The 21,810-nt window shown below is 43.6% G+C and overlaps 1 protein-coding gene across 2 annotated transcripts in view; it reads right to left on the bottom strand.

Annotated features, from left to right (window-relative positions):
* The window catches only part of UBTD2 (ubiquitin domain containing 2), a gene marked incomplete at its 5' end in the record, with an annotated part of 58,428 nt that extends 36,676 nt beyond the window's left edge, over positions 1-21,752 (bottom strand). For both annotated transcript variants that reach the window (XR_014269663.1, XM_082489923.1), the window contains one exon: positions 21,683-21,752. Coding sequence is in view for 1 of the 2 variants with exons in the window: in XM_082489923.1 (XP_082346049.1) it covers positions 21,683-21,752 (70 nt within the window). The remainder of the gene's footprint in view (positions 1-21,682) is intronic.
* Positions 21,753-21,810: the final 58 nt, after the last annotated feature.

Below are 21,810 nucleotides of genomic sequence, written 5' to 3'. Positions count from 1 at the left end.
GTGGGTGGTGAAGCTTTTCAGAGCAGCAAGACCTAGCAAAGACAAACCTGCGCACAAATAAGTAAAGCCACCAACCAACCCCTGGGGCTATTCCCCCTTCTCCTACCTGAGACGAGGTGAAGGACAGAAGAAAAAAACAAACAAAAAAACCTAACAGATAAAGAATGGGAAGAACCAGTGGGGGACAGCCAACTGATCACCATCAGTCACAGCCAGGCTTGCACCCCTACGTGAGCAGCCTGCCAGACACACCATGTACTGGTGCTAAGTGATATATGTGGTCCCTCTGGGGAAAGGAGGTACCATCCATCACTCGTGACGCCCCTACACTCAAAGCCAACCAGGCAGACGGCGCTGCGTCCCCCAGACGGCTGCTCACCTGTGCCGGCACTACGGATGTCACAAAGCCTCGCTCAAAGCAGGAGCAGAGAATATGCCTTCCCTGCTTCTCCAGGTCTCTCCTCAACTCTTGCCTCACACCTTCCTCCAAAAGGAGTTAATTGCACAAAAGAAACGGTAGTGAATAAAATGCAAGTTACGCTGGTAATTACAGGCAGCTTTGGACAAGTCATACACGCACAATGCTTCCCTGCCTCTCCCCATACACAAGGCACTAAATCTTTGCTGAGTCAATCCAGAGGCTTCACAGCATGAGATATAAAACACATGAGAGGATGAGGGCGTATGAATGTGCTGGACAAAGAGAAAAAATTGACTCTAATTACCAGCTATTACACTATAGTCTTCATTTCTCCCATCATTTTCAACAGGAACTGCAGAAGAAATCAAGACAGCTTGGTATTTCCAAGCAGCTCATCACTCATCACCCCTCACATTTCAAAGAAACTAGCAGTATTGCAGTGAAAATAAAAGCTTCAAAGTTTTGAGATCTGCTCCCTGGTGGTATACCAGATCCAAACATCCCACCTCATCCCAACACACACAAGATCCATCCAGATCACTAACAGCCTTGATGCATGCTTTGCGCTGGGATACGCTGCGATAACATAGGTCACCTTTCACAGAAATTTAAAACATATCAGTGTATTTGTCTAACATGAGGCGCAATTCACAGCTGAGAGCCAGCCGGCAAGGGGTGAATTTCAGCCTCCCGTCTGTTCATGCCGGTTTTATGGGGACAATTCCTCCGCTCCCAGAGCTGCAAGAGCAGGACAGCAAACCCTGATGGTTACAAACTCTCCAAATAAGTGGTGTCAAAGAGAGCAATAACGCCAACAGAGCAACTGCGAAGTTCTCTACTGTTATTTGCCTCAACATTTTAAACAATATTTTTCAAAAGAAATTTTTCATATTAGTCTCCCACCAAAAGCTCAGCACTATTTCCTACTGTTAGTTCCATGGCTTTATTATTAGTTTACAAAAGCTTTGTGGTTACTCCTGAGCCCTGCCTACCCAACCAGCTTCCTGCTGGAAGCGCAAGCAGAACATTTCCCAATCAACTCGATTAAGCTCATGCTGCAACACCTCTTCTCCCGACAGATGAAAACGTCTAAACGCCTCTAGAATCGCCACCTCAAATCTGTAGTGCCTTGGTCAAGGGGTGACCTGGGATGAAGCAGGAACACTGCCAGGCAGGGCAAAGGCCAGACGATGCTCATCTGTCTTGATTGCACTCCGTCAGAGGAATATGGGAGCCACAAATCCTGCTTTCTGCAGTCAGTAGGAAGAACAGCTATACTTGCTGCTTGCCTTGCAGTGACGTTCTAGTAGTGCTATGGCGGAAGCTTCGAGGGACAGGCATGATCAACGCAATTACCTGCCAGCACTGTTGACACTAGAATTGATACTGCTCCTATCTCTGGTAGGTGCATGTTTTCAGCTGGATGGAGAACAGAATAAAGATTTACCTGTTCCCAACTCAAGGTGTGCAAGCACCAAGACCTTTAAACTGTACCATCCACAGTGCACAACTAGACTATCTTTTGGAAACCTCTGACAAGAACCATTAAAGAAGCTGTTAGCAACATGAAAAATATCCTATTTGAGATATGCTGCTTAAAGTACATCCTTCTTTTGACTTCTGCAAAGCATAGCTTAACTTAAAACTCAATTGAAGCCGAGAATTTGGCATCAATGCAGCCTCTCACATGCAAAAAGAATAAGCACGGTACGGAGACGAGCAGAGCTGGAAACTGTAGGAATGCAGTGGGAAGCTGCACAGAGCTTACCTATAAAGGATAAAAAAACCCAGTGCTTTCTGTCTCCCAACACGAGGAAGAATGCAACTCGGCAACTTCACTTTTAAAGTACTAAAACCCTTTTGTATTTTCCCCTCAATTCAGTTAACAGGGAAACTTTAGACACAGATAAAGCTGTAAAGCGGTGAGTTCCTCCAACGGGTCAACTCCACGCCAGTGTGGAGCTGCTGACACCAGCACTGGCCTGCTGCTCCACACCAGCAGCACGGACCAGTCTCATCAGCTAGCGTGGATTTAATACAAGCAAAGATCTAGCGTTCCCAGCTGCAAATAAACATGGTCCTGGGTCAGAAGCCCCCTTCCCTCTGACCACTGCATAACAAGCGCCTATATGAACTGCTAAGGAAAGATTTAAAGACATTTATGGAGACTGACATCCCTCCTGTCACAAACCTTACAGTTAGAAGTGCCGCAAGTGCTTCTCCGCACCCTAACAGCCAAGTTCTGCACGCTTTGAGCAAGGCACAAATCGGAGTCTGGCTCAGCGGCGTTTAAACCAAAACTTTGCTTTTATGTTGGCCTAAGCCCTGGGAGCAGCACGGCCAGCGCCAGCCTCTGCCACGCAGCCGCCGACCGACCGCACAAGGTCATCACAAATTCTCCAAGTTCGATAAGTGACAGACAGGGACGTCTGCTGTACATCTTTCATCCTTAAAGCTGATAATTTTCATTAAACAATGCAGGCGGCTCCACCCTGATTAGGTGCAAGCGTGCTGACAGCCAGCCGGCACAGCCTCCTCACCAGACCCACGTGTAGCGTCTGTACACATGATGCTGCAACTTCTGAAGACCTTCTGGACGATGCCACCAGTGAATTTACTCTATGAGAACAAGTAAACCCAGACTCCTGCAGCGCTTAGCCCATGCACGGGTCAGAAGGAAGACCAGCAAGGGAAGAGCTGGGACACTTCAGTGCCCCAACAGAAACAAGCTCTGCCAGCACCAGAGATTCAGAACTAGTTTCAATATAATTTAAACCATTTTAGGTCACCACTGCAGCTCATTGCTACCTAGGAAAATTTTAAAACCAGAGAGATCCTAGAAATCCAGTTAAAAAAAAAAAAAGAAATAAAGTAAAATCGCTTAGGAGGAGCTGGAGAAGTCAGCACGATTTTCAGATCCCATCTCACCACAGTGTTCATTTGCATCAGGCTATGTTGCATTAAACCCTTCCACTAAAATTTGGAATTTAACACGGTCCGTGTAATATAAGGTATAATGCACAAGACAGATGGCCAATTTAATGTTCCTAATGAATACTTAGGTGAACAGGGCATTGCTTGCTGTGTCACTCCTGCCATGCACAGCAGTCACAAATTCCAGAAGGGAGTGAACAAAAAAGCCTCCAAGTCAGTAACTGTTTTTACAATGACCAATGATTAAATTAGCTTAGTTACAGGATCTAACACCATGTCTTGAATTTATTCCAGTGTCACAGTTATTGGCAGGGATAAAGTTTCACATTAGCCAATTAACTAAATGCACTATTACTGTATCTCAGCTACTTAAGCTCATCAGTTAATTAAGAGATCAGTATAAGCTGAAAATAGGAATCTTACCTGACACACATACCAAACATACATTATCTTAATGATTTAATTTTACAGTTCTGTATTATGTTCCACAGGTGCCATTTGGAAAGCTGAAAGGCAATTGCTCGGTTTAAGAAACAGGTGAAAGATGCATAAGCAAACATTTACAGATTTAATTTAAGAAATTGTATTTCTTAGAATGATACTTGCTGCTTTACTAAGCTCTATTTTACAAGGTAGCTTTTAATGAGAAAATTACTGTTTCACACTCATTACAAATGACTTCTGTATCAATTTTTAGGTGCTTTCGACTTGGTTCCCATTTAAGAAGTGTTTTAACATAGTGTCTAACTAACACCTACCACACATTTTCCCCGGGACTATACCCCGGTAATTTCCGAGAGGTGCGTCTGCCAGTGCAAGCTGAATGAGGCCAACCTGCGGGCACACAGCCATGCTAAGCACCTGCAGCTGCGGACAGATGTGTAACGGTGGGATAATAAGTTCTCGAGACTCCTCAGATGTCAAGCTTCTTTCTGCAAAGTAATCTCTCAACCAGCTCTGAGCAGTAGGTGGTAACGTCTTCTTTAATAGCTGGCAAGTCAGTCCTGCCATACACAGCACCAGCACACCAGTGATTTAGGAGCAGAAAATCAAGTATCCCTCTTGTTCATGTTTATCCTTTAGAGTCACACAGCACAAGTCATGACACGACAGCATTGCTCAAGACTCCCCTAGAACGTGGACCTGGTTTTCCACCTACCACTAAGCCCACCCTTTTGGAATATTTGCCCTTCCAGGCAAGTTTACAGCCATAGGATAAAAAAACCCCACAAGGCCTTGCAAGGGCAAGACTTCATTTCTGCGGCAGGTTGATTAAAAACAAACACACAAAAAAACCCAAACTAAGAAAACCTTCTATATTTCAGCTGCCCTTAGCACAAAAGGCTCTTCATCCGCAGAGCTTTCTACATGCTACGATATTTTAACTGGCAGGACATTCTCCTCCCCTGCTGTCCCTTGTTTCCCCATCAGTAAAAAGCAATTCGTCACAACATTAACAAATTAGTGTGACCACAGAAGCTAAATGATCACATTACCGAGCCTCCAGGTGCTCCCAAACAGCCAGATACCAAAAGAACTAGATGTTCATACATCTAACTGTGCACACTGCACTTCTGCAGGGCAGAAGTCTGACAGACTGGTGGCTTAACGCCCCAGTGGAAACCCAAAACATTCATCTACTTCACTTCTACAGTCAATACTTTCTGGATCCACAATCCAGTTAATAAGCTTGAAAATTTATTCATGGAAGTACATATGCTTACAGCCTAAGTAAATTCCAGCCTTGAGTTCAACAGCATGTCATCTAAAACAAGCGGGGGAAAAAAACAGCTAAGGAAAAATGATGATGCAAGATTTTTAAATAAGCAATTTTGAAACTAAATTCTTATCTGTTCTTCTGGACAATCGTTCTCCAAGAAACTAATGGCCAAGAATGGGGAAAGCTCAGTAGCTGGAAGGTCTATCAATGGGTATAAAGGCCAAGCACCATCAATAGCTCACAGGTGCAACACTTGGGCTTCTCAGACAAGAGCGATATGGAGCTATGAGCAGTTGTCTTGGGATGTTAAGGAAGTCTACTCATCCTCACGCCCCTACCAGAGGTTAGAACATATGGTAAAGAACAATCGAAGATAAATTTGGAACCATCTCCTTGAAAATTAACTCCTGCCAAAAACTCTGGTGGGGCCAACCCTACATTTGATTTTCACCCCATGCAAAGGGTAGGAATTTGCCTTAAAACAATGTGTAAAAGAGCCACAGAACCTAAAGCGGACACTGGAATCTGCTTAAGTGACTGCATTAAGGGATAAAACGAAAGCTGTTACTTATAGGAGCTTTGGGGACCCATCAGCAGCTTATAGCAATTGACCAACAGCTCTGTTCTCCAGCCGAAGATGCTGGAGATTACAAAACATCAGAGGAAAACAAAACCGAAACCCAGAAACAAGCAGTTCAGAGAGGGCAGCTCCAAATTAGGATCACCTGAGAGTATGGAAACAGGATAAAGACTACCTACTTCTGAGTGAAAGTGAAGTTGGGCAATTTCCCCGCCACCTATCCATGTGTCCCACCCCGCGTCTCAGTGTCTGCAGTTTCTCTCCTGTGCCATAAGGTGCCACGTCCCTTCTGTACACTGCTAATCTACACTGACAAGGGGACATCCCTCTTACCTCTGGCTTCCATGGACATTCAATTATGCAGATCTTGGAAGAAAGGCTAAAACACACCATGAATTCAGTTTTCATATTTAAAGCTTTTTTTCAACTGCAATTGGTAGAGGTAGGAGATTTTAGGGAGAGAACGAGGGTAGAATCAGAGGGTTCATCACACAGGTTGAACTAAGCTCCCATCTTTTTTCCAATACTTAAAAAGGGAAAACAAATCATAACCAAGAATTAAAAAAAAACAAGTATCTCCGCTAATTATTCTTCTTTAATCACACTAAGGACTTTCTATACTGTTGTGTTACATAATTTAATAAGTAACAATAGTTTAATGATAATAATTACATCATTAATTAGCACCATTACCTTTGCATAATCTTTCCTTTGATGGTAAATTCAGACAATTTCCTCTTTTGTGCACTCCTTGAGCATAATGTGAGATGGCAAGAACTGGTAGCATACAAGGATGACGTGAACATGAACTCTGCATTCAAGGGCTTGGGGTGGTTTTTTGTGTAGTTATTTTTTTTCAGCAGAGGACAAGTTGGGCATATTCTACAAGTTTAGTTACTTCTCAATGTTGTTCAGATTAATACTGACACAGTTTACAGGACAAGCTGGATATTAAAAAGCCTTTAACATTTCTTAATAGATGAAAGTTAATAAAGCTGAAGCATCACCTGCAAGCAGGATATCTTTAAAATTGCACAAAGTGTATCTGCAATGTTTTAGGTACTATTTACTAATAACACCCAGGCAACTTCAGAAGACCAAGATGCCTATTGAAAAACACGTATGCCTGGCTGGTTTATACATGCTAACCTCTTAGCTGTAAGGAACGCCCACCTTTCAAATATACCTTTTATTAAGAAAACTATATTTATCCCAGAGTTAGAGACAAGTAATAATGCACGCGGACACTAGTGCATTGTTTAGATAATTAGAAAGCTATGATCCATCTTCCTAACCTAAAATGAAAAATATGGAAGCCTTTGTTGCAACCTGTATATATAGTATGCTTCATACATCCAGGCAAAAATAAAACTCTACCATTAAATGGGAGCACTTGAACAAAGTAGCCTTAAAAGTACATCCTTTCAAGGTCATTTTAATCCCCTGTGGATGTACTCAGGGAAAAAATATAGACCTATTATAGCCTATGGTCAAGGATTATTGATGCAATCCAATTTTAAGCATTTAACTGAAGGTGCCCAAATTAGGGGCATAAACAAGGCAGCCTCCTCCAAGCAAGGCTGAGAGCAGACATCAACTCCCGCTATGAACCTCCTTCTCCGGGAGCCTGCTACTCTCCATGAGATGGAAGGACCTTGGAGTAGGCATGGGAAACTGCCCTCTTCATTTAAATTGCTCAAATGAAGATAGAATAAAGTAGCCAGAGGCTTTCCACCTTTAGCAAATTCATTTGATCTCCTTCTAAAGTCCCTGAGCACAGAAGTCTTTAGCTCTATTAATGGATTGAGCAATGCTTGTTCTGTTACCAAAGAGCAGCATTTCCAACAGACACAACAGCACATCCCTTAAGTAACTCCTCTTCCTTTCAAACAAAGGGATCACTACAGAGCATAATTCGATTTAAAACGCATTTAATTTTCAACAACTCAGAGCAAGCTAAAACCTGGCAGTGCAAAGATTATGTGGGCAACAGTACCAGCTATTACATACCTAGTAATAGCTGAAGGAGGTTTTGACCATGGACTACATTTGTCTTTTTAGAAAAGACACTCACCATAATGCTTGAAGGAGCTGATTTCTCCAGTGTCACCATCTACTCATAAGGAAAAGTAGTATCATTTGTCAGGACAGACCACTTTCCTACTTTTTCACATAATTAAAGACATGAGTGCTGCAATAGCAGATTAAAACAACCGTATGTTGATTCTGGAGAGCTAAGTTTCTGTAGGAAATCTTTGGTTCTGAGTTAAGGCAGAACTCCACAATATTAGACAGACCCTCTCTCTCCTCACCCCTTCTCCCCTTACTTAAAGGGAAAATAAGCCTATATTCAAATTTAAGGATGAGAAATTTGACTGGTAATGAGTGAGAATGCATTAGAAAAAGATTCTTATTTCACCCACTTGAAAACAAGAGCCCAGATCTCCCCTGGTTTTTCAGTGCAGGTATAACCATTTTGTTTAGGTGGAGGGTCTCCTGAAAGCAATGGAGGGGGGGGGACAACACCCCAACCAAAAATGCCGATTGCTGGCCGTAGCAGTTAAAAGAAGAATTTACAAGAAAGGCTGGATGCAAGTACATTCCTGATTCACCCAGCTTGCTGTAGCAATTACCGTGCTCTCATGAGCAGACCGTGCCCATGAAGTGCTGCTTCTGCAGCTCTGATCGAGGGCGCCTCAAACCCTGCACTCAGCAGAACTGGGGCTGCATTTCAGACTCCATCACAGCAGCAATCAAATTGTAAACATGAAAGAAACCCAGTCAGATCCCCCCAGGGAACAGAATAAATACACAAAGAAAGTAGTTAAGTTTCCTTGCTGTTAAAAGTCTATATGAAAACTAGGAATGGAAAGCTTACTCTGGGACGCGAGCAGACCGAGCAGCTCTGTTCAGCTCAGGCCAAGCCCCAGGCAGTGATTTCTTCCAACAGTAGTTTCTCTCCTGCTTACTTTTTAAGCTGTAGCTTTGGTTCATAAAAGGATGGCCAGCGTCCAGGACCCTCCCTATTACAGCAATATTTAGGCACTACTAGCAACAGAGACTATTAAAAATAATAATCAGATAGGCAATAAGAAACAAGAGACTCCTTTGCTGTGGGAAGAGTAATCTTTGCTGGGGTACGTCCAAGAGGAATACCAACTACTTAGAGACGGTTGGAAAAATCAAGTAGGAAGAATAATCCTCTTTGCATGTTCTCTTCATACTAAACCTGGAAATTTGATCTCTAGTATTCTGAACCAATCCCTATTTTTATGACAGAGCTGTAATTTCCTCTCCCCGAAGCACGGCATTTTCCTCTTGGCTACCACAGAAGAGCTTGTGTCTTCTGCTTTGTGAGATATCTGCACCTGGAACAGCAGAAGCTGATCCAAACTGTCCAAAGCTCCCACTCCAAACTGCCTTTCCAAGAAAGCCATTCCAAGAAAGCCACCGAAATACATATGTTTTCAGCAATCGCACTGCATGGAAAACATAGCGCTAGGAACATTTAAAGACTGGTCAATAAAGTACCCGGTACTCAGTTAATCAGCCTTAACTGTATTTCCACAGAAAGAGCAGGCTGTAATATTAGCCACAGAGGAAGGGGGAGATAGGGGGGGGAAGCTGTGTAATCCAAAGGTTTTGATGCTAATGATGACCATGAGAAAAACGAACCAGAAAACATTCATGTCTGAGTAGCACTCACCTCAGCTCCCCCAGCTGAAAAGAGCTCATTCATAGGGGCTCATTATTTAGCATCAAAATTGACTTTAACACATAATAATCTGCACTGAAATATCCTGCTAGAAAAATATTTGTTTTGTGAGAAAAAGGGTTCCTTATTTATTAACCTCCAACACAAACAAGTGAAAATTGGAAAGTTTCAAAGTAAGAACAAGAAAAGAAAGGGTGCAGAAACCTAAATCTGAATTGCATGGCAGGAGTTCTTTCAGCTGGAAAAAATCCTCATATTAATTTATAATAATGAAATGAGACATGTGAAAGAAGGAAGGGTGACTGCACTGAGCAGCCAGAAGTGCACTTTATCAATGGAAGATGAATTCAGCTTGGAAATTTGGCAGGCAGAGCAATCAGATAGCGACAGCATACTCGAGTAGGCAAACCTGGAAAGAGTTTTAAGACAAGATTAGATCAGTTGGTAGAATTTCTAAAACAGAATATTCAGTTTGACACAGCACTGAACTAGGAAATACAGAAGCCTTTGCTGGCAGCGCCATCTTGGACTTTGCACAACCTTTTTTTAAGCTGAGTTGTCATTACTTTAAAAAAACCTATTTTATTAAACAGGGTTGATGATCAGATAGCAGCGTGCTCAGCATATCTCTGGATGTAGCCTGCCAAGAGACATTAACAACGTAGGACACTGGCAGGAATTGAAATGCTTCCTCCCCCACCCCCAAGTATCTATAATATTTTCCTAACTAATGTGGAGCCCAATGCAAATTAACTCTTGGTAATAAGTTTCCCACCACAATAAGATAAAATGCTAATGTTGTTTCTTCTGTAGTCCTGCGGCATACTATTCTCCCTGAATATAATAATCAGAAAGAACAGAATTGGAGTAAAAAAATCGCACTTGCAGTCTTAAGATAAAACACCTGTCTTCTTTGGGATGGATAAAGCCAGAAAAAGTCATATTCCATAAGTGAACAGTTATATACAATGCAAAAGAAATACTTGGTTATTTTCCGACGCAGTACTTTGAGGAAGCTATTGTAAGTACTGTTTTAAATATGTTTACTTATAAATTTCTGAGAAAAAGTTGCTCACTGAAAACTGATCATGACTGATCATGTCCTGGGACGGATGAAGGCTAGGAATGGGGAACGTCAAAGAGCCCACCCATTCCGCACGCATAACCGCTAGTCCAAGGTGAAGCAGTTAGCTAGACCCCATCAACAGGACGGGCACAAGGCAGGTGTTTCATTTGGGCTTCACCAACTAATGCACCCTCGAATTTCTACTTCCAGATGGTCTGGTAAGCAGCCTCTGCATAACTGACTCGCGTCAAAAATGCTTGGAAGTCTCCACCGGCAGCACTAAGTGACGCCCACTATGTTAAACAAGGAACCCATATTCCTTTGATTTGAAATAGGGTTGCCGTGTTTTCCCCACTGCCAAACATTAACTCTCCAAAAACCACTGGAGTATTTCACTGCTCAAGCTGCCTAAAAAGCTAGAGTGGTAATTTAATCACAAGCCAAGCACACCAGTTTAGAAAGTCTCTATCATGAGTCAGAGTTCAAGAACTAGAGGATTATTTACACCTAAAGGACTCTCACTCCGGTATTGCCTTGCAATACCAAACCGCAATATCCATGCTCGCTTGTTCTGACTACGCTGTTGCTCCTTTTCTCTCCCAGAGGAGAGACTAAAATTGTGTATTCCCTCTTGTTCCATTCCATAGGAGTTTCAGTTAAAGCCAAAAACTGAGCCTGTAGTATTTTTGAAGCTATTTTTGTGCTATAGTATCAGTGCAGCAACTGGAGCGTCCTGGCTATGTACAACAAATGTTCTTGTTTCGGTCGCATTAAGGCAGCGATGGGACTCTGCATTAAGTACTATCAGCGTGAGGCTATACAATACGTGACTGATTTAAAGCATGTGACTTTAATCGAGCAGTGCAATTTCAATACACATGCGGTTTTCTGTTGCAATTCAAGCTGTTCTGGCACCAGAACTAGTTTTAGATTTGGCTAAAGATACAATGGAGATCTACAGATGTGAAAAAACAACACACAAATGAGTAAGAGAACTTATCAAATAAGCATTTAAACCTTAGAATAATATCTCATATTGATAAGCACTTTACAGAACATATTTTTATGCAATAATTGCTTTTATTTATAGCAACCCATGTTCTTTTAATGTAATTCTGTAGGCACAGAGGAAAAAAAAAAAAGTTACCAAAAAAATCAGTCTGTTATGTATTTACTGAGCCAAGTCATCAACATGCAATTCACAAGCGAGTTCCAACTCTTTATGAAGTAAAAGTTTAAATAGATATTTAACAGCTTTCCCCTTCCTCACCCCCTAAAGTGCTAACCCTCAGCTGGGACCTGCGATTTGCCACCCGTTCAGCAGGTTTGCTCATTACATGCACTGGATGTACGAAATGCACAGGCAGAGATTCGCTCACCCTCAGCAAGCAGGGCATTCGCATCACGTCCCAAACAGGCTTCCAGACCAAATCCAGGAACAGCGAAGAATGATGCTACTTCGAGGTGTGAAGGACTGGAGTGCTAAGCTTCATCTGAACGTATGTTTAACTACTGCTGCCACCAAATATAGCCTCCTTGCGAATACATCCAGCGAGAGTTAGTGAAATTGTTAGTCCAACCTTCAGATAACACTTGTGGTTTCCAAACTACTTAACACGTATGCTACACTTTGCTTCCCATTAACACTTCCAAACTGCTTATTGCCCATGTCTTCTCACCCTCGCTTCAGTCCGTGTGCTAACAAGTTTGGAGCAACCAGAATCCGCGATTAGTAGAACCGGGACTTTTACCTGCAGTACGGTCCTGCACCAAAAAAGTATCTAAACATGGTTCCAGGTTCAGAGACATTGAGTCCCCTCTGCTCACTTCCAGGATGGCCCCATGGGTCCTTCTTGTCCCCTATGGGGGACAGGGATGCAATGAAATGACTCATGCAAGTGAAGTTCAGAAGCTTTTAGCAGGTGAGAGCCCAACTGAAGGCTAAGCATCCTGCATCAAAAACATTATTTTGATGTACAGAGCTTTTCCTTGCACCAGAGATGAAGCAAATGCATCTGAAAACACTGTGAAGGCATTAAGAAGTCCAGCATATATGACATAAGCAATGCTTTGCTATACCTTTGCCAATAAATACTTTGTGCAGTACACACGAAGCGTGTGAATTTGCAATTTTTACTTAAATCATTTACCTTTTCACCAGTCAGCCATTATCCTGCAATTGCCAATGCTCTACAGTAGGCTCAGGCACTCAAGCAGCAGCGTGTTGCCAAAAAAAAAAAACCTGGCAGGAGAAAATGGCATTCACCAGCTGCAGGTACTATCCGCTATTTTGTAGGTACTCTTTTACAAAAAGACTGTATTTACTCATACAGACAAGAAATCACAGATGATAGTTCTGTGGCAGAAAAATAAAGCGACAAAGTAAATGCTACAAGAGATCCTTCGCATGAATCCAGAGTGCCCTTGATCACAGCATGAGAGCAGGAATTGAGCTCCATGACTGAATTTTAAAAATACAAAGGTAGCAAGCTTCCTACCCCAAACTACCGTACTCTGCTCCCGATGCCATCTCAGGCCCTGCGAATATTTTCAAAGAGCACACACGTCTGCTGGGAGAAGGTGAAAAATGCCTTCCTACATCATATGTTGTCTGAATTAGGAGGATTATTTATAGTTGCTACATCATTATAAATCATTATGAAAGATAATATTTTATAAGCTATTAAATGTTTATCATTTCATTTTATGCAAAAATATTTTAGTTATTTATAGAAAAGTGTCAACAACAGTAGCTTGAATATATATATTTTAAGCGTAAACTTTCCCTATTAAACATGTGCAAAGATAACATGCAATCTACAGCATTGTGTGATACATTTTCCCATTTCAGCCTCTAATCTTTTTCCCCCGGGCAGCACCTGTTCTCGCTGAAAACTACTGAAGCACTCTTCACTACCATTTGTAAAGTGCTTTTTCTTTCATGTTTGAGAACGTGGGAAAACCACACGATAGATCAGAAATTCCCCAAACCCCCTCCCTTCTCCCTAATCTTCAGCACAAGGATGTCTTTTTATATACACACACACACACACACATATAGAGAGAGAGATATATATAAAAAAATCCTTCAGCACATCTGAGTTTCTACAGAAGTGAAGAATCATTTCTTCAGAACTGTGCCCATCTCCTCCCACAAATGGCTTTCAAGCAGGGCTTTGAATTTTTCCTTTTAAATCCTGTTTGCTAAGGAGGAGGGAGATGGGAAGAGAAAAGGACATTGAAAAAAGGATGAAGGGAGGAGCTATTAAAGTGATCTAATACGCAAGCACAGCAGCAAGGACCCCCATCCCCACCAGTATTTCTACTTTATGAGGTAAAATTTTCAAATGCTTTACATTAGGCCCTAATAGGACAACTGAAAGTAGAACAGCTCCTGCAAACTGACAGCATGTATTAATTGCTCGTGCACTTATTACCTGCAGAACCTGCGGTGCCCCTGCATCTCTCAGTACTCTGATGTCTCAGGATGACACGCTACTTATGTCATTTTAAATATTTAAGGTAGCCTGAGAAACTGCAGCCCCATTCAGCATTTAAGACGAAGTTTTTAATTTACTTCAAAGGTGGGAAACAGAACAAAAACCCTTTACGCAGTTTGCACTGCCCCATCTCTTGGCCATCTCTCATTTGCGCAAACTTAATCTGAGCATGCCAGGAGAGAAAGCTACTACCTGGCTAATAGCTGTGAGATCGGCCCAGGGTCAGCAGAAGGCAGCAAACGCAAAATTCAGGTTCCAGCTGAACCTTAAATAAACCACATTAGACATCCTGCATATTTTACTGCACGCACACAGGTCAAGACAGTAAAATATCAAGTTACACACTATGCTATAGGTATTTTCCATCAACTGTACGAGCAGCACAATGAGCACTCATGCTGCTTTTGGATGCATCACTCTTTCGCTGATATTGGTAACTCAGTATGAAACACTGAATTAGATTCTGCACTTTCACACTGGAAACAATCACAATGTGAGGGAAAAGCTTTTTTTTATTATTTCTTAAAAAAAAAAAAAAAACAACCCCAAAAAGCCCAACAAAACCTGCACTTCTTTTGCTTCACAAGTAGTGGAACATTTATCTTTCTTCAAATCTTAGATTTCAGCCAGACAACATATAGGCAGCAGATTAAGCCGTAACTGAAAACCTCAGAGTGCAAGTGAAGTGTTTCATTCAACAGCCAGAAACCAGGTTACTGACTTCAGCTTTTATATTCTTCCTTGTACTCCACCTGCTTCACAGAACGGATCACTCCACTGCCTTTCCCTTCTGATTTCAGGTAATTGAGCCTCCTTGCTCTCGCCGCGCTCCCGTGCCGAGTGATGCCAGGCACCAGCCTTCCACCAGCGGGACCAGCAGCCGTGGCACAGGCGCTTCCCCAGCCAGTGGATCCGATGTGCCCCCTACGCTCGCTCCCAAGACGCAGATTCACCAGCGCTGCCAAGCCGCAACACAAACGCCAAAGGCTTAGCATCGCTGTGAGCAAACAGAGCCCGTGGGTTTTCAGGTAAACAAAGCAAGCAGAAGCCTCGGAAAGCCCACCGTACACATGCAACGCTCGCATCGCCCTGGCAGCCACCCAAGGTCAGCGCCTTTCCGCATGTTGAAATTCAGCATCCCAAACTGGCAAGCCATCCCTGAGGACCACCTCATCTGCCTGCTTACTCTATTTTTCCTACAATTATGACGACTACAGCTGTCTAAATGGAGTAGCTTTTAAAGCCAGAATTAGGAAGATTTAGAAAGGCTCCATTTCATAATGGGACTTTTGCAAAATAAAGAGTAGTCCTACAGAGCTTCCAGCTGGAATAAAAATAAAACCCACAAACCTCCATAAACTTCACAGGAAGCACCCGCATGTAGGAAAGATGAAGGTGAATCAATGGCTCCTGCCTTTAGGCCACCACTTAGGCGCTACGCACCCAAGAGATGCCACACACAGACTTCCCTGCTTCATCCTGGCTGCTGGGTGGCAGAAATCCCCCGTAGAAATGCTCTTCCCTTCCCGAGACAGGGATGCCACTGGCTCTGGGAAGGGAAAGTTTGCGGCTGCACACCCAGCTGCGCCTCTACTCAGGGAAGACCCCATGGGAAGGAAAACCAAGCCCTTCCCGCATTTTCTTTCAGAGCAGTATTTGGGAAAGCCATGCAGCACGGCCACAGACGCACTGGGATCTGGCTTCTCTGCAGGAGAGGATGGACATACAGCCACACTCAAAATGTCATTTTGAATCTGGTGAGAAAGAATTGGGAGGATCATGAAGCACGTACTGGCCAGTAGAGTGTACTTTCCTGTAGTAGATATAAGTAATTTGGAAAAAAAAAATTAAAAAACCTAAGGACTAAGAGGAAAAAAAACCCTGAAGCATTTGCAACAAAGGAGTTTGAATTTTAAGGCAGTGACGCAGAGGTAGCAAATTGGAAACAACTGCCTAAAAACGTGACTGACTTATATACAGCGTTTGTCTACAAGATAAGGTGAAAGTGCTTTTTACATCAAACACTATAAGAATCACAGTCCTTTTTTGCCCATAAAACAGCAAAGCAGTAGTTGTATCCATTTCTCAAACACAGTCATCTGCTCAGAAGTTTTTCAGATATTTCTGTTATTTCTTCTTTCAGGAGCTGGGTAACCATACCAGCTGTGGCCAACTTGATCCTTCTTTGTATTGTACTTGCAGGAGGACTTGCAGAAATTGGCAAGACCTAACTATAAGGCAAATCTTTATTTCTGGCTTAAACTGTATTATAATTTGTGACTCATGAATTATATTATTCAACATTTACATGAAAAATAATAGCTATCGTATTACCTGCTGCAATAAGAGCGGATAGCTGCTTTTTAGAGTTTATTCAAACAGGCAGCTAATAATATTTTCCATTTATCAAAAATCTCCAAAGCACAATGAATGTTCAATTTATTATATTTAATATTCAGCAAAGGAGGACGTTGTTGCTTTCAACACTGAAATCCCAAATAGAAAAATTAAAACAAATCACTTCATCTAGAAACCAAACAAACAATTACACGGAGGAACAACGCCAAAAAGGAAACTGAACAGCTGCGTTTGTCAGCCCTTATTAACAGTAAAAATAACACCTTATTTCATTTTCTAAGAGTTACTTGTTATCACCTGAAAAACAAAACAAAGTCTATTAGTTTACAAATGAAAAGTGTCATACCATCAAAATGATATTCCAGTAGAAAAATACTTGGGACTGAATTATCAGGCACTCTCAGCAAAAAATCCACAGTTCCTAATAATCTCAAGGATGCTGTGGGTGCCCAGCCCTCAGGAAACCAAGTCATTAAAGGCTACTTCTATTACAAAGCTCTGATAAAGACCACACATACCCTTGTGGACATCATGAGAGATTTAGAGCAAGTTGTAAGAGCCATGCTAAGCTTTCCTTATTCCTTTTTTTTTTTTAAAGCCACAGTTAAGACCTAACAGCTAATGCCAGCTGTGATTTAATATTACTTTTGCAAAAACATATCCAGCACCATATTTCAGCGTTGCTTTACAAAACAGCAGGAACTACCTGAAGTCTAGAGCTACCTCCTTTAGATGGCAACGAGACCCCAGAAAGGCGCTGTGTGCAGGCACGCACCATCACAGTTTGCATCCAACAGCTAAAGCACGCTGCAAAATGCAATCTGGAAGCGGGAGATTCTTTGTATGCTCAGATACAAGGGGTAGGCACCAAATGCTATTAACTGCTCAGTCATGAGATGCTTGTTTAACCCCCCCGTGCAAGCTGTGCATAGCCCTACTGTATTAGTCCAATTGTGAGCAACAAATCTGACTACTTAATATGCAAATTCCCTTGGTCAGTCTTCCATAGAAGCACCATGAAAGCAGTTATTGTAACTTCAAATTAAACATGTGATATGCAGCACTGCACAGCACTCGAAAGAAAATATTTAAGAAATTGTTGTCCAGTTATCAAAAGCAGAGGTTGAGCGCGATATTTGGCTTTCCAGAAGTTAATGAAGCTCTAGCACTGCATCAAATTCTGCAGGAGGAATTTATATTTTTAATAATCTCCTATTCTAGTGTGTCAGTCAAATGTGCAGCCCTATATCCACTTGTCCCTATTATCACTGCTGGGTGATTGGGGCAGCAGTAAAGAAGACAAATTTCAAACAGAATCACCATCTTTTATAACAAAGAAGGGCGATAAGAACTCCAGCAGGCAGGCGAACATCATGTCAAGGAGAGCGCAGCAGCAATCAGACAGCTGCAGCCAAAAGGCTTAATCTGTAATGACTTGTCATGCCCGTACTTCTAGACACTGGATTTCCTGCCCTTTCCTTATTCCGCACAAGTAACTGTCTCACTGAACTTTACCAAGTAAGACAAAGTAATATGCAACTTCTAATAGCATTAAGAGTTTGCCAGAAGAAAATGAATGGGTTCCTGCTTCTCCTTTTCCTTCCCATTGCTCCCCTGCAAAGAAAGAAAGGAAGAGCCCCCCCAAAAAGGACTTGCCCGTGAGCATGGCAAGTTGGCAATGCAAGTTCTCCTGTTGGCGCTAAACCGAACATACCTGATAAGTTATTAAACCTTACTTACAGGCACAAGTGCAGAGTTTTCCAGCAGTTAACTCCAAACCCAATGCTCTTCCGCACACACAACTGAGGAAGTCACACAACCTGTAAGTGGCCAGACAACAGCTATTTCTCCCCCAGTCTCACCCCGTTACTATTGACAAGACACAGCAAAAAGAAATGTGGTGCTCGGCTTCTTAAAACTTGGAATACCTGATGGGAGACAGTTGAGCTAAAGGGATGGGGGGGGGGGGGATGACACCAACCCTGTGTCTATAAATCCCTTAACGATCATCTTTTATTCCTTTGTACCTCCTTTAAGTAGTCAGCAATAAATCCATCTCACCATCCAGGACACCCACCCACCACAATACAGCTCTGCTGGACTACAACGCACCAAGCATCAAGACAGGAACTTTTTCCTAAACACGACAAGCAATATTCTGTTGAAATGGAAACTTGCGAAAAAGAGCAGTGATAATGAAACAGCTGGTACCAATCTGCAAAGACCATTTCATTTCCAGCAGGATGGGCAGAGCAGCATCTGTTTGATTCTTGTTAAGGAACAGACAACTCCTGCTTCGGCCAACGTGAATAGAAGCGTGCAATAAACTGGTACACACATAGGAGAGCTGGTATTTTTGATTACCTCAGTCTTACACACGGCGACACACCTGAGTATATGCAATGGCTGTCCAGATACATGCAAGCATCTTGACCTCGAAAAATACCCATAGTAAAAGACAAAGGAAGCTCACACCGTCAGGGCACGCTGTCAGCTTTGCCGAGCAGCAGAGGAGTAACGGGAAGTGCCAGTGATTGACAAAAGGACCGAGGAGAATACGAGGATGTGACAAATCCTCCTCTCAACTCCAGTGATACAATCAAGCAAGGTTTTGCCAGCTCCACACAGCACTGTAATAGACTGCAAATGGTATGAATTAGACTTGAGATCCAGCTCTCACTTTTCTACACCATCAAGCGCTGCTATTACTGTCTAATCAATCTCCTGACCACTTGTAATTCTCAAAAAAACTTTGCCAATCTGGGGAAATGACAAAGCCTCCCCCAAGTCGATCACTGGCAATGCTCTGGTTAGAGCTAAGATGTTTCTGTTCCAAAATACCTTCCTGAGATTTATAAATGATCTGGTGCTGCTCATTGACAGAAATCTGAAAACAAATACACCAGACTAGGTCACAGCCCAGGAGCTGGAGGAAGTGAGCCTTGTATGGGAAACAGGAATAAGTCACCTTTCTGCACAGGTCTGGTCTCCATATCGTGTTCGCTTGTGCTTCAGCCGGTTTGCTTGCTGATGCCTCAAGACATAAGGTCCCTCGAGAGAGCAAGTCAGATCTCATACTTGGCACAGGCATGTTTGCAGAATTCGTAAAGCTAAGAATTAGTGCAGGCTGCACTTTGACATCTCAGGATTTATAAAAGATATTCGGAGGCTCTTTCAGCTTAACCTACTCCCCCTTTTTTTCTTGTTGAGAGGCAGGACAGATAGGTAACATTACAAAACAGGCTACTGCACACTGTAGCTGATTGTTTAAGACAGCCCTAAGAAGCCTATAATTCAACTGGAATTTCATCACTTCTCACTTCAGCGAGACAACCTTAAGGAACATTATCCTTAGAGCATGAATCAACACGAGCCAGCTCACATGCATTTCGCATCTCTTACATCTTGAAAAACCCAGCTGCTGCTCTAACGCACCAAGCACAATAGGTTATTTAACCCCAAAGCAACAGTGTGTTGTGCCGTGTAAACATCAAGCAGGAACACGCTCCCACTAAGCCCATCCGGGACAGCAATCTGTAGCCAACGTGGAGTGAGACTGCCCACCTCATGCGCTGTTGCTGGGTGTGTAATAAGACCACTTTACAATATCAGCCAAATTGATAATTTTTTTTTCTTGTATTTCATTCATTTTACATCACAGGCAAGATAAGAGCGAGGAAATTAAACAGAAGCTATTTCTGTGACATGATCTCACCTCATAACACCTAGCTATCAAAGCAGGTCTCAGAACAAATGTCAGCGTAGCTTTTAATGCTATTTTTTTGGTTAAGATTTTTTGGGTATGCGATGATTCCTGCCATTCTTTTTCTGTGACTTTTAGTATGGTCCTGTCCTTTCCACATTGACACTCTTGCATTTTTTACTGGTTAGCATGTCTGCTTAGTACAGATGCATTTTTTAGGTAACTCACTTCTTCCCCTTTGTCACTTCACTGGCACATGCTGCCCAGAGAAGCTGTGGATGCCCCATCCCTGGAGGTGTTCAAGGCCAGGTTGGATGGGGCTTTGAGCAACCTGATCTAGTGGGACGTGTCCCTACCCATGGCGGGGGGGGTGGAACTAGGTGATCTTTAAAGACCTTTCCAACACAAACCATTCTATGATGCCCCCCCCCCCTTTTTTTTTTTTTTTAATAGCAGAGAAGAATGAGGAAGACTCATACTAGACAAAGCTGTAACATTCCTTTTAATGACAACAATGTGATTAAATCCTACACAGTTCTTCACAGCTGGATTTTCTGGTATTTCTATGAACTATGCATCTGGCATTAATCAGCAGGTGGCTGCTTCAGATAGAAGTGTAAGAGCTGCATTTTTTTACATTATGGAATGACAGCAAAGTCACTGAAATGATAGAATACCCATCAGCCGGGGCATTCAAAACAAAACGAGACTGATAAATAATATTCCATGAGGGGAAGATGTAGACCTAGGTCAGCAATTTGCAACCTGAAATCTGTGGACCCTGCATGTGTGAGGACTACTTATAAGTCAAGTGTCCTGTTGGTAGGCTGACTTAAATGACTATAAAGCATATACAGCTCAGCTGGAGAACATCAGGGGTCCACAAACCCAAGAATGTTGAAAAAGCAATCATTCAGACATTTAGGTAGAGAAAAACATAAGGATAAAGGCCGCTTACACTGCAGCAGTGTTTCCACATAAGCTACGCTCCCCGAGTAGGTGTGCACTTGCACACGAGTGAAAACACGCTGTTCCAGCATCTGAAGTCGCTGAAAATTGATTATTTAGCATGGGTGATTTAGGCTGGAGGAAAGGATCCATCTTTCTTGGAGAGAATAAAAAGAAAAATAAAACCCAAACCCGCCGCAGCGCCAGGACCCAAGTTACCTCAAGAATTGTTTTCCGCACACCACAAGGAGCTGAGCCCAAGGAAAACAAAGTTTGGGAGCCCCAGGCAGGCCCTTTCCCCAGCCTGTCTTTCTTTCACCACCCGCCCGCCCCCGGGCCGCGCCGGGCCGCCGGAGGGGCCGAGCGGAGCCCCCAGCCGGGACTCTGCCCGCGGGGGTTCGCCCGCCCGGGCACCCCGCCGAGCTCCCGGGGGCTGTAAGCCGGCGGAGGTGCCCAGCGCGCCCCCCGCACACCCCCGCCGCCCCGGGAAAGTTGCGGCCCGGGCGGCCGCGCCGGAGCCGGCCGCGGGAAGGGGAAGGCGGTGTGGGGGGGAAAGCCGGGCGAGGCGCCCCGAGGGCAGCGCGGCCGCCGCCCCCCCCCCTCCCCGCTCGGCGCCGGCTCCGGCCCCAGCCCCGGGCCCGTCCTCGCTGCAGGCCCCGGCCCGCAGCGCCCGCCCCGGGGTCCCCCCCGCGGCGCCGGGGGCGGCCCGCCCGCACCCCCCCGGCTCCAGCGCTCACCTCCGGTGCCGTCCGAGTTCTCGTTGAGGCTGCCCGAGGAGTCGTGGTGGGAGCCCACACACCCGCCCATGGGGCCCGCCCGGCCCGCAGACCCGCCGCCGAGCCGCCCCCCACCCCCCTCCCCCTGT

Source organism: Vanellus vanellus (assembly GCF_965231255.1).
Source record: "Vanellus vanellus genome assembly, chromosome: 13".
Lineage (NCBI taxonomy): Eukaryota > Metazoa > Chordata > Aves > Charadriiformes > Charadriidae > Vanellus > Vanellus vanellus.
This window is presented reverse-complemented; position numbering and strand designations above follow the sequence as displayed.